The 13,042-nt window shown below is 42.8% G+C and overlaps 1 protein-coding gene across 2 annotated transcripts in view; it reads right to left on the reverse strand.

Moving 5' to 3' along the window:
• Nucleotides 1-13,042, reverse strand: part of snd1 (staphylococcal nuclease and tudor domain containing 1) — a 173,082-nt gene that overhangs the window by 125,397 nt on the left and 34,643 nt on the right. For both annotated transcript variants that reach the window (XM_084346557.1, XM_084346558.1), the window contains exons 13-16: nt 9,778-9,878; nt 7,388-7,498; nt 5,742-5,814; nt 988-1,129 (exon numbers count right to left, since the gene is read on the reverse strand). In XM_084346557.1, the coding sequence (XP_084202683.1) occupies nt 988-1,129; nt 5,742-5,814; nt 7,388-7,498; nt 9,778-9,878 (427 nt within the window). The remainder of the gene's footprint in view (nt 1-987; nt 1,130-5,741; nt 5,815-7,387; nt 7,499-9,777; nt 9,879-13,042) is intronic.

Below are 13,042 nucleotides of genomic sequence, written 5' to 3' on the forward strand. Positions count from 1 at the left end.
GTCTCGAATGGATTATTTTCATTATCTATTACTCTGCCAATTATTTTCTCTATTAATCGATTTGTCTATAAAATAAAAGGAAAATGGGAGGAAATGACCAATACAATATCCAACAACGCCGGGTGATTCGTTCAATATTTGAAAGGCTGGAGCAAGTGAATGTTTGACCTTTTTTGCTTTGAACTAAAAAGGATAATTGATTCTTATCATAGTTGCTTATTAATTTCTCTTAAGTGACTAATTGATTAATCAACTTAAGGTTGCAGCTCTTTATCTTTCCAATTCATTATCTGTCCTCTGTGCCCCTGTACTCATCAGGTAGAACAACAAACAAACCAGGAAGGATAAACTGACTGCTGACAGAAAGAAAGTTGGACCTTTTGGCATTCAACACCAAAGTTTTCACAATGTGACCTTGTCAGAAACTTTGTTCAAAAGAGGGATAGAAAAAAGCAAAAAATACATTTCTTCTACCAAGTTCATATATTGTTAAAATCCTAACAATACCTGCCCATCCACTGGAGTTAAACCCTCCCTTTACCTCGACACGGTGGCCGGTTACTAATGAAGATGACTGCCGCGGTAAAACAGAAAAGACATTGAGAGCAGAGCGCGAGTCTATCTCAAACTTGGCAGAGAGCCACAGAGGGGAAGGTGAGGTCAAAGGGGACACATGCTTCATGCCAACCCCGGCGCTGTGAAAGAGGGTGGACTGTGGTTGGTGCAACATACCCAGCTACACCCTCTGCCCTGTCGAGTCGCCTGCTGAGAGGTGCGAGAAGGGCTTAAACTCTGATCTCTGAGCTGGCAGGAGTCTCAATTTGGCAAATACGTCTTTGCTCCGATACACACAAACACTCTCAGGATATGCCAATTAACTTTCGCGTGGCAGCAGCAGCTAATGCCTGTGCTGACACAGAAGTGAGCTGGTTAAAGGACACTGAAGGAAGCGACCTTCGCACCAGGAAGGGAAAGAGCTCTACCCACCGGCAAGGAGGAATGTGATGAGGCAGGTTTCTTTGGGCATGTACAGCTTGAGGCGGGAGCCGCTGAAGACGTATTCTACCACGGCTTCTGACCGGCCAGCCCTCTGCAGGAAGGGCAGGAACTGCTTGGCTTTCTGTGTCTCCTAATGGACGAAAAGAAGACATTAGGTTTGACAGTGATCTAAACCATTTGATGATATGTAAAAAAAAAAATAGCTGGTCCAAATCTAAGGATACAGCTGTTCAGTATTTGTTAACATAACGGTTATACTCTGATATCTGATGCATTATGTAAAGAACAAAACTGTGAGCCTTTTCATACCAATTTATTTCAAGTTAACTGCCTCAGTGAAATAAACCATTGAAATATCTGTTACAAAAAGTGTGACAAAACCATACTGGATGCAGCATGAAAAATCTCAGCCAAATGAAAAGTAACCAAAATAGACAAGACAGACTAAATGGGTTTATTGACGGCAGAATCTGTGGGCTTTTTCCAGACATCTTTAAATCTCGGCCTGGCCTAATGAAGTCCGCTCCGCTTCTCCGTGACACGTCTGGAAACTCGTGCAATCAAAAATAATTCTCTCCCCTCCTTGCCTCCATCTCTGTCTGCAAAAGGGTGAGTCACGAGCTTATTGTTGCGCCCGGGCCAAAATTACAAGCGGAGCTAAATCATGTGTATTCAAGCAGGGCTGGTGGTGCAGTGGCTGGGGAAGATTCATAAACGATAAAAAAATAATTTAATACGCGCCTACTCCAGGCAGGAGCGTGTAGGCACAACAGACCACTCAGTCAGTGTGTAGCATGTGTGTGAGTTGCAGCGTGGGTCATGGGTGTAGGAGCGAAGGCTGGGAGGAAATGATGGGAGTTCAAACGAGAAAGCATTCTCCATCTTCTACTGTGAGTAGATGCGAGTAGTGATGTGCATGAGCAGTCGTATACTCACGGACTCGATTTGGATGTCAGTATTTGTTAGACATAGAGTAAGCACGTTTTTTTTATATAAGAAATATAAAAGTAAATTGACCATGTTCTATATTAAAAGATGAGACATTGCTTGATCGAACCTAACAGTTAGAATGGCGACCAGCAGGTATAAGAGTGTTGTTAGGGTTTTTTTTGACAAAATAGTGTCGAAAATACTGTCAAAGCTCTGTTTTCTCAGGACAGGATGGTGGAAACTTCCGGTTCGCAATCTCTCTCAAAACAGTATGGTAAATATGTTTCTGAAAGCATTTTAGGCAAGAAATAGGCTGCGTAGTAACAAAATCTTGGTTTATAGTTTAGTTTACACTCTTTGTGTCCATGGATGCGTACTTAGAAAATGTGGAACAACAATCTTTAGTTGATGCAACAGCCCCCAGCTGCCAGATGACACATTTTTGATGGATTTTTGTCGGCATAAAAGTGGAGGTGCTCCGAGTACACGCAAGTTTAAAATGATTTATTTGCAGACAATTCCAAAATTGCAGTGATAGAAAGCTAGGGGTTTTTTTGTTTTTTTTATGAGTACTTGAATATGGAAATCAATTAAAATGCCCATCCCTAGATGTCAGTGCTTAAGCTGATGAGGAGGGGGGAAAAAAAGAAAGAAAAACATTGTCAGACGTGTTAAATGAGTGTATTTTCTTTCCTGTTTGAGAGGATTGGTGCACAAGAAAAGATGGACTCGGTGCATCATGCGACACGCATCGTCATCAGTGGGACTCAAACGCATGTAGCTGTGAGTAAAGGGTATGTGCTTTAGCCATAAGATGTAGCACCTGAACTCCGCCCGCTGCAGTCCAAAATAGCCCCTTGAGTGGGAGACAACAGAGCCAAACATTCTGTCGTTCACACAAACACATTTGCAGCACCTGCAGTGAGTGGGCTGTGCAGTCTAACTTGGTTCAGAAAAAAAAAAAAAAAAACGGAGAGACATGAGAGAGGACCTCATTATGCAACCTTTAGAGGTATGAGGTGAGTCAAGTGTTTTATCCACTATCCTCCCACCACCTCTGTTCATCTCCTACACTATATGTTTATAAACCTATCTCAGCTCTATTTGTGACTGCATCCCACTCAATGTACATAATCCCTTTCGGCAAACCTTTACCGCCAAGCTAAAGGATGCTGACGTATAGATGTGTGTGTTTCCATGTGTGTTGGGGGGGGGGGGGGGTTGTACGCTTGTGCACGTGTACAGCTGTGTGTGGGTGTGTATCACAGAGGAGAAAAGATAATAAGGGAAGGGGAGAGGAAGAATGCAGAGGGGGGCAATGTTGCTATTTTAGTCCTTTAGAATGCTCATTACATTAGCCTAGCCAAACAACTGGTGCATGCGCGTGCACACACGCCTACCGGCACTGACTGGCAATGATCCTGGACTGTGCTGAGAATCCTCTGTGTGTGTGTGTGTGTGTATGTGTATGTGTGTGTACTTATTGGGACCTGCCAGAAATGCTAAGAGAGGGGGGGGAGCCGCAGCTGCATGTAATGGCGCTGACCTAAACTACTGACACGGTGGCGCTAATAAGGGTGCGTTCAGAGGGGCTTCACAGCACTGATGTCACACACAGGCATGACACAGCACAGTGGTGATCAAATGTAAAGACCACCATGGCCATCGCTGGGTTACAGGGACAGTTTTTAATAAGTGAGACGTGGAATCTCCAGTTGGAAGTGGGATGTGACATATATTGCCGTTTCTCATTTGTTATTAAACAAAATTAATTATTGAGCACCTCCCCCGCAAACTACTCCCAAGTCATTGCTGCACACAGAGCGGTCAATTTAGCCTGTTAAGTTCGGTGGGTTTATAAGTATAAAATGCAGTAAAGCCCCTGATGTAATAGCGCAGGGCTGCTCAGTCAGCACAACAATTCCCTGTCATAATTATTTTTACAGGGTCCAATAGTTTATCTGTCCTGCTGACACAATAAGACGGAGGGAGGTTACGATGATGACAATGTGGAACAGCATCACATCTGAGAGTAGTTATGCAGAGGCAATGTCCGACTTATTAGCTAGACTCTAAAGTCCTGTTGGTGTTAAAGAGCTTTAATGACTTGGCTGAATGCCTCCGTTCAAATGCAAGGTCGTGACACTTTTTAAAAAGCATCTTGCAGAGCTCATCCAGGACCACCGGATCTGGTGGACCACTCTGAGCTGCAAAAAAAAGGTTAACGCGGAAAAAGAGGGCTTGATTAAATTAACCAAATGTCTCTCTAGAGCACACAAGTACAAGTACAACAAGGGAGCTGAAGTGAGAGAGACAATGAGGTGCTAATGTTTCTGAAGTTCACAGAGGGCCGTGTAATGGCTTACTGAAATGTATAATGAGACGTCTAGTCGACAAGACCAGAGATATATAAAAGACACCAGAACTATTCTGATGAAAGTGGTTTGACATTTTGTGTTGCGTGATTTTTTAAAAAAAAGCTACGAATCAAATAGGCAAGACTTTTGATTTGTTTTGAGGAGGGACATCAGTAAGGGACCATGTAGAAATGTGGACTGGTTTGCTAGATCACACAAAAAGGTTCCAAGGATCTTTAATGGGACTGGTTCAACTACAGAGGTGTGTCTGAGGTAGAAAAAGCAGCTGGAATGACTCCGAATCCAAGTTTGTGATCCAAAAGGTCACAGTAAACTGCAAATCAGCTATTCCAACTTGGGGGAAAAAATCTAATGAAAAGACACAGTAAAAAAATGAAAAGATCTAATCTGCAGTAAAGTTATGCAATACATTGTCACATTTTTCCCCTAGGTACAAAAGGGTGACTTCATCACCTGAATGACTGACCTCAATTTTCCTCTTGGGTGGTTTGAGAATAATACAGTGTTAAAAATAAGCCAACAGTAAGAACACTACCTAGCATGAGACAGTGACCATCGCAGTGCCATCATTCAATCTTCGTATCAGTGCCATCGGCACACATTTCACTTGATCGCACTTTCCACTGCTCTGCTCTCCATGTGAGCTCATCAAACACAGCCACTCAGATTGAATACTTTGGACAGCTACAGCACTGCAGCGTACAGTGAGTTAATAAAGCCTGCACTTGGGCGTAGTAGTGCACTGTGACAGCCTGTGGTCATATAGGACTGCATCTCTTGTGGTATGTAGGAGACGCTCAAGAGATGGATTGGCAGTCAGAAAAGGAAAAAAAACTGGAAGAAGGAAATCCCTTTTTAGAAAACAACAGTCTCTAAATCAAAAATGCAACTAAAACATGTCTGATTAAAGAAGTAATCATAAGACATAAGAGACATCAAATTTAAAAACACGCTTCCGGGGTAGTGAGAACAAAAACATGCTTTAAAAAAAGGAATGTCTACCAATCGTCCATTACTCGTTACTGAGAGGTTTTATGGGTTCCCCACGCTAATGTTCATTTGGTGAGCACTCCCAATCAGGCTTCATTAGCCAAATGATGCCTCTATCAAGCCCCTGGGCACACGTAAACAAGCAAGGACCAAGCACTGCTGATGGTTTTATTAATGGCGCTGATTATTTTTAGAGGCCTCTTAAGTTTCTTTAAGATGAGGAAACCGGCTTTGAGGATCGGGGATTGGGGGGGGGTTGTGATAGAACGAGTCAGTGGCTCTTGGGCATTGACGGCACCTCGGAGTGTCATGGGGGTTGTGTGTAAATGAGTCCACAGTTAAGAATATTCAATTAAATTAATGCATTTTGAGAGATGCTTGTCCTAATACCCTTGTGTTGTGTTGATAACCACACAACAACAACAAAAAAAAAAAGATACCTACCCCAGAGATATCAGCCACTCTGTGGATGGGGACCTCCTTCTTGCTGTGCAGCCCCTTCCCGTTCTTAATGGCCCTACAATTCAGTGAAACCACAAACACACATGTCACCAACAGAGCTAGAGCACAGTCATAATACACAGAGAAAAAAAAGCATAAAGCCAGAGGCTTAAACAGACATGGAGAAATGGGAGCTCTTTGAGTAATCACTGGAGATACAAAGAGGGAGGCATTGTGGCTTTGTGAAGTAGGATGTAAATTAATACCAGTTTCTCTTCCATGAACTGCCATTATGGCTCAACTGGAAGCACTGGAGGGAGATTTTTTTTTTTACCACTCAGATAATCTATAGGACTGTGATAAGTGGAAATGCTAGTTGAGAAAGAGAAATTGATAGAATGGAGGGATGAGGAGAAACCCGAGAGACCAGGGTAGCTTCTTTACAGCCAGCTAAGGGTTTAGCGATGATGACTGGTTATGGTGATCACTGCTGTGAAAAGCCTCAAGGCCGAATTAGATGACCGTTGAGGCTGCGGCTGTGGAGTGGAATTATGCCACCTACGGGTCACCGGGAGATCACCGCTTTCAAGATAAAGACCTCCAAGATGCAAGCATGTATAGAGTATATGTGCATTTGATAGCCAGGAGGAGTTTTCTTGAAGGCTGTGGGGCAATCGGCCTCGTGCAATGGGAACTAAAAATAAAACCAAGGCTAGAGACAGAAACCTCTCATCAACTCTAATAAGACCCCACCAGGGACACAGAGAGAAAGGGAGAGAGCGGGGGGGAGGGCAAGAGAGAGAAGCTGGAGGGGGGAGAAAGAGAAATGGGAGAATAGAAGACACAGAAGAGTAAGGCCAAAGAAGGACAAAACTGAAAACAGCTAAGGTGGAGAAAGAAGGACAAAATGTGCGAGAGAAAAAGAGGGCGGGTGGGCAGTGACACTGCAGGAGAGAAAGGGGAGTGAAAGAGTTAGTCCTATAAAAAGAGGCTGTGGCTGCATCTGCTCTACCTATAGCCAGCAGATCTTAATCTATGGCAGAGTAATAAAGCTCGTACTAAATCTCTCCACTGCACCTCCATATAATTATATTCATAGGGCCTGTGTAAAGAGAGCCTCTGATTTAGCGTCCGGCACTTGGGAAGGTGTATGTGTGTCCGAGCATGTATGTGCAAGAAAAAAGAAAAAAAAACTGCCAATACATGTGTGAGAGCGATGACATGAAACCTGGGAAAAACGTGGCAACATCTATCGATGGTGTCACAGCTGAAAGAAATTCAGAAAAATATTAACACGATTCACCTGCACCGTGTTGCCTTTCACAGCAAATGTAAAAGCAATCTGGTATTTTAAAAAAAAAAAGCCTCAAGGTCATATTCAATTCTCCACTTCCCAAGAGCAACGTTTGTCAAGGTCATGCACAACTCGTGGATGGCTGTGTGAGCGTGCTTTGTGTGAGAGATGTTGAGTGTAGTGTGTGCAGATACATGTGCTTATTTGAAGGAGCAAGTCTTTATGAGAATAAACATCAGTTTGAGAGCGCCATTGTGCCGGGTCTGTAGCTGTGGAGGTTCATGTAAAAAGGAGATGGAAGGAATGTGAAAGGGTTTTGTGCGAAAGAATGCGTGTGCACGTGTGCGCTCCTCACCGTGCTTCTGCGGCAAGCAGCTCGTCGTAGTGGGAGGAGCGCTGGTCGTCGTCCTGTCTGTATCTGATGACTGTGGCCAAGCCTTTACTGACCAGAGCCTCTGCTATGTTACTGAAGGGAGAGAGAAAAGACGGGGAGATTAATAAAAACAACAAGCAACCCCCTCCTTGACACTGAATGCTAAGTGAGCCAACTCAAAAAAAATAAATAAATAAACCAACAAGGGCATGACAAATCCCAAAGGTGGCTCTGCTGAGGAACAAAGGTCACTTAAATGTTGACATTGCACACTTGACTAACCACTTCCTGGCTGTGTTAGTGATGTACAGAAGAGAGGATGAAGGGCAGAAAGAGGGGAGTATTGTTGTACTTAATGCAGCACTTAGTGGCTAGCCCTTGGACATTGGTGTTCCAGTTGAAGTGTGGGAGAAAGAAATGAAGGGACAGGAAAGAAAACTCGGGGGGGGAATAAAAAATCAAGCTTGTGTCATTAAGTACATTTGGCCGTCCTCATATTGCCCTTGTTGTCACAAGGAAAATGTTTTAATTGACCTCTTTGAATCACCTTTATCAACATTTGGATAAAAACTGAGGTCGAAATATCAGAGGAAAGAGCCAGAAGTTTACTTTATAAGTAAATCTTGAGATTTTTCAGTTTTTTCTAGATTCAGACACTTTTAGTGTTGGATATCATGGAGGACATTCAGTTTGCTCCAAGCTTCTTCACTTCATCACCCCCCACACAGTTTTAAGTATAGACCAAATCACTGTTATGTTACACCAACAACAACACTCACATAAGGTTGACAATTGGCGGTTGATTTGCAGTCCGGAGACATGTGAAGTTGTTTATTTCCTTTTGTCATTTTCAGCCATTACTGTAGCATTTACAGATATACGGGTAAACCCATAAGTTTGACCAATGTTGCAGTTCTGCTGCACTTATTTGAGGTGCTGTGTTGCTTTGCTAGCATCTTAAATTAACCAAATCTACCTGACAGCGACATCTACCGCCAGTCGGACTTACTGCTACTTTTGGATAACCTCAAGCTGACGATTTCTTTAGTCTGTGGCCCGAAAGGTAAATTAGATTTTCAACCTTATGTTAGTGAAAGTGTTGTTATAATGAGATATGAAAGCATCAAACAGATGAAAGAGCAGTATCTACCTTTGAATAACATCACGTAAAAAGAAAATGAAATTGTATCCGAGCTAAGTGATTCAGGGTTTTTTTACAAAATATTGCCATTGGTCCTTTAGCAAAGGTTTCTATCTTTATTAACCTTTTTGTTACCAGGAGTATTCCCATTATGATTAGAAATCTCTTTTACCTTAAGAGTCATAACAGCAGCATATGAGGTTTTACATCTTAAGCGCAAACAGACTTAAACAACATTAATTCTTGCTTTCACCAAAGATTCTCTTGCAGTCTCAAGCTGAGCCCGTTTCCTCTCTCTTACAACAAGCAGCGAAATTGGGAACAACACAATTAGACAAGGTTAAACAAGGTCAAAAACATACACCCCACTGACCGCATCACCCCTTGACCTCGGCATTCACGGGGGGCCGTGCCAACTGTTATCTGTGGAGCGGATCGGCTGGTGTACTGGACTATCGCTGGGTTGTGATTGGCATGTCATGAGGTCCGGTCCTGACCTCTGTGCGCACACATGTGCTGTCAGACGCAAGACTGTTGGTTTGATGGCAAAGAGGGATCCGTGTGTTCAAGTATGCATGCGACGGCTTTGTGCCGCAGAGAGTTATACAGACAGAGAAAACCAGGAGATAAGTGCAGCTTCCAACTATTGTTTTGTTTTGTTTGGCGAGAACGGACTTCATTTCAAGTCCTGTGGCAAATAAAGCCCTACTATCCGTTTTTTATTAAATATCAACCTCTGAGTCTTTAATAACATTTATATCTGTGGTGCTGTATGAAAATACACATTTCAAACAGATAAAGCGGATTTCTTCAAAGCGGTGTTTGTAGATAGAAAATAATTGCTTGCGCGGAGACGACCCTTCTCATGGAAATTAAAACACAAAAGAGGCACTTTCAGGTTACTTTGTGATTCATGATGAGATTACAAGTTCTAAGCATTTACAAATGATGTCTGTGTCATCTCCTAACTTTTTAAGTCGTACGCAGGGAGACCACCCGTGTAATAAAATGAAATGTTATAGTGAAGTCTCTTACGCTGACAAATTACATACTGTATGATCTGCCAGTGAGGGCTGCTTATTTGTAACAAACTCCTACGGGAGGCTTAGTAGTGTGTGGTACAAATACAGAAATGAACGCTTCATTCATGTCGAAGCTCATCGAGGAGAATGAAACAGTCTGAAATGAAAAGTAGACCATTCAGTTTGGTGTAATGCGGCTCATTACTTACATGCCGCCGATTGTGACTGTAGCACAGGTGCGTTCTGCGAAGGCGGGCGTGCTTTCTCCTGGACCGGTGGCTGCTCTGATGTAGTCAACTGTCACATTGACCTAAAAAGGGACAAAGTAAGCAGGAGAAGAGGTCAAAAAAACACAGCAAGAGTACCGAGATGAACTGAAGGCAACAGCAGTTATGGTAATAATTAGTGTAGGGAGTGTTCGGACTCGTCTGTGTGCGTTTGTGTGTGTTTGTCCCAGTTGTCAAGGTCACCCCCAGTCGGTGTGAATCACATCAGGCAGCACTGTAGATCTCCCTAGAGGAGCAGTATTAACACACTGTGGGTGTTTGGGACAGTACACGCACACAAACGCACACAAAACACACACAAAGAGAGAGATGGGGGCGACAGTGATAGAACCCAAATGACCCTACACTGTGTGTTCTCAAAACAGCCCCCTAAGGACAGACTCCAATCCACCCACCCTGAAGATACAATTTTGTCACTCAGCTGTGTGTGTTCGTGTGTGCGCGCATATCTACAGACATGTGATGGGGAAAGCCTGCTTTGTGGGCCAGACGCAGGCAGACAGCGCCAACAGCAGGGATGCAGCCGTACCGATACACATGATCGGCAGTTTAAGAGCTACGTGTCAGAGTGTCAGACGAGTGTGATGGCAGGAAGGGAGAAAAAAAAAAAGTGAGGATCGGGCTCTACATCAGTGTCATAGCGTAGACACAAGTCAAACAGAGACAATGCAGACAGGCCTATTACAGGGACATGAAAGAGACGCCAACCAGGACATGGAACAAACGCCGACTTGTCATTAGATGGACAGGATGAGGACATGGTGACGTGAGGAAGAGAGGGGCGTTTGACAAGGCAGAATCGATGTGTGGTAGTGTATTGTTTAAGCAGGAAGTGTCATCTGCATTTCAAAAGGAGGAGATGAAAAATATAAAAGGATACCAGGGGATGGATTATGGTTTTTGAAGGCCACAGTTGGCTCCACTGTTAATACAAAAGACAATGCATCTAGAACTGCCACAGCGGTGTGTGTGAGGATTATGGAGAAGAAGAAATAGAGGTGGGGAAAGGAACATTTTATTCTAAATTAAATCATAGGAGTAGTTGGTCAGCAGTAGTGTCTGCACACCAACACACAAATTGTATCTGTCCTTTATGAGACAACATTTTCATTCCGCCTGTATGATCGATTCAAAAATAAACATCCCGCTGCACCATAAAGTACATTAATAGTACCCGGATCTCGACTAACAATCATATTATCAGCGATAGAATTGGTTTGGGATCCTCTCAGCCGTAGAACATTATGCAAAATCCGCTTTTAAAACACCCCCAAATTCATCAAGTTTTGTAACCATGCAACCCGTGTAACCCATTCTTATTGTTTCGAAGGAAATTATTTTATCCTCACTCCCACATGAAAGCTTTTCATTTCCTCGTAGCCCAGACATGACAGAGTTTCACGTCTGTTCAGAATGATTGAATAGTGAAGCCATTCAACTGAAGCAAACAAACGCAAAACCTTTTGCCTTGGTTACGTTTTTTAATGTTTGTTTAATGGCCAGGCATAGCCGGGCCATTGTATTTGAGGAATAGGGGGCAGACAAAGCAATGGAAAAACAGGAAGAATTCAAGTTAGATATCGAGGACACAAAATGAGGTGAAATGAAATAAGTAAATGAGAAAGCCAATGCAAACAAAGAGAAGATTTAAGGAGGAGATTGAATCACACAAAATACAATGCTGTATGCCATAAGCTGTGAAAGCACAACACCAGTAGTCCCACTATTAAGCGAGATGACGACAGATTATAAACTTTGACCAAGCGATGTTAGATTAGAGACTTCCAGGACCATTGTCCACGGGCCATCTAACCGATCCCCTGATAAGGCAAAGCTATCTATAAGAACCCCTCCACTCTACACCAGAGGAGCGTTAGGCAGAGGGGGAGAGGCGCAGGATGGATTAGAAAATGGGGGAGTGATAAGGACAAGGACGGCAGGAGCAGCGTGAGATGAAATGTTTTTGTTCTGCTGAGGCCACAAGCAGAGATTTGGTTTACTCTGCCAAAGGAATCATATTTGTCACATGTTTGTAGGTGCGATGGGAGTTTCTGTGATTGATCGCTGAAATATGATATGGTAAGGATGCTGTACTGTGCTGCATCATGACTAACAGTAATCACAGGGGATTAAATATTTTAAAGGTCACATATCATAGACATGTTCAGGTTAATACTTTTACTATGGTTGCCTACTATAATATGTTTTACATGCTTTAAAAGTTCAAAAACCATTAGTTTCCTTGCTGGCAATTGCTGCAGCACCTCTATTCACCCTCTGCCTCAATGCACCATTTTAGTTCCCGCCTCTTTAACGCCCCCTTAGCAAAAACAGTCTGCTCCGATTGGTCAGCTTTCAAAGGCCTGAGCTACCACCGCCCACAGGGTTCAACATTAGATCTCACACTGCACAATGTATATTAACCAATCAGAGTGGTTTTTTTTTTTTTAATTATTTTTAACGGAGCCCGACGACACATCAGTTGGCTGATATTATCAGCTGATATTGGAGTATTACAGATACATATATCTGTATCGGCCCATTTGTTGTTCAATATGCAACAATATTAAACTGTTATTTAAGGAATTGTAATGGAGAAAAAGATGCCTGGGTTTATTTATAAATATTAAATTCCCAGTGGAGTTTTTAGGTTCAGTTTACTGGTGCCATTTTAGAAAATAAGGTTTATTGTGAAACTGTAAAATATCAGTACATATTTTTGTCACAAATGTTTGATAACTACTTTTGAGGGACCAATGCAGAGAAATGTGTGTATATCTATAGATTGATGTCAGAATTTTTCTCCCCCCAATATTTGTATCGACCATAAAATCAAGTATCAGTCGGGCTCAAATGTTTGAGGCTTGAAGAGGTAAAGAATGACAAGAAAGGGGGAGGAATGATGGTTAAGAAAATAAGCACAAGAAGGTGCAAGTGTATGCGTCAGAGAGATGCTTAAGTTGCTGCTGTGTTTTTAACAGGCTGTAATCACAGTCGGCTGTCAATAAATGAAAAGAGCTGTGCTGGAAGGAAAAAACCTCAGGCTGGGACAGCACAACGCTGAGAGGAAAAGAGGGAAGAGAAGGAGGGAAAGGAGGGAGCCCCATCTGGATTTTCAACCATGGGACCTGGTGACGCTTAGGTCTACAAGCTTTGCATCAACTTGAACGCACACACCTCAAGCTTG

Source organism: Pagrus pagrus (genome assembly GCF_965226575.1).
Source record: "Pagrus pagrus genome assembly, chromosome: 23".
Lineage (NCBI taxonomy): Eukaryota > Metazoa > Chordata > Actinopteri > Spariformes > Sparidae > Pagrus > Pagrus pagrus.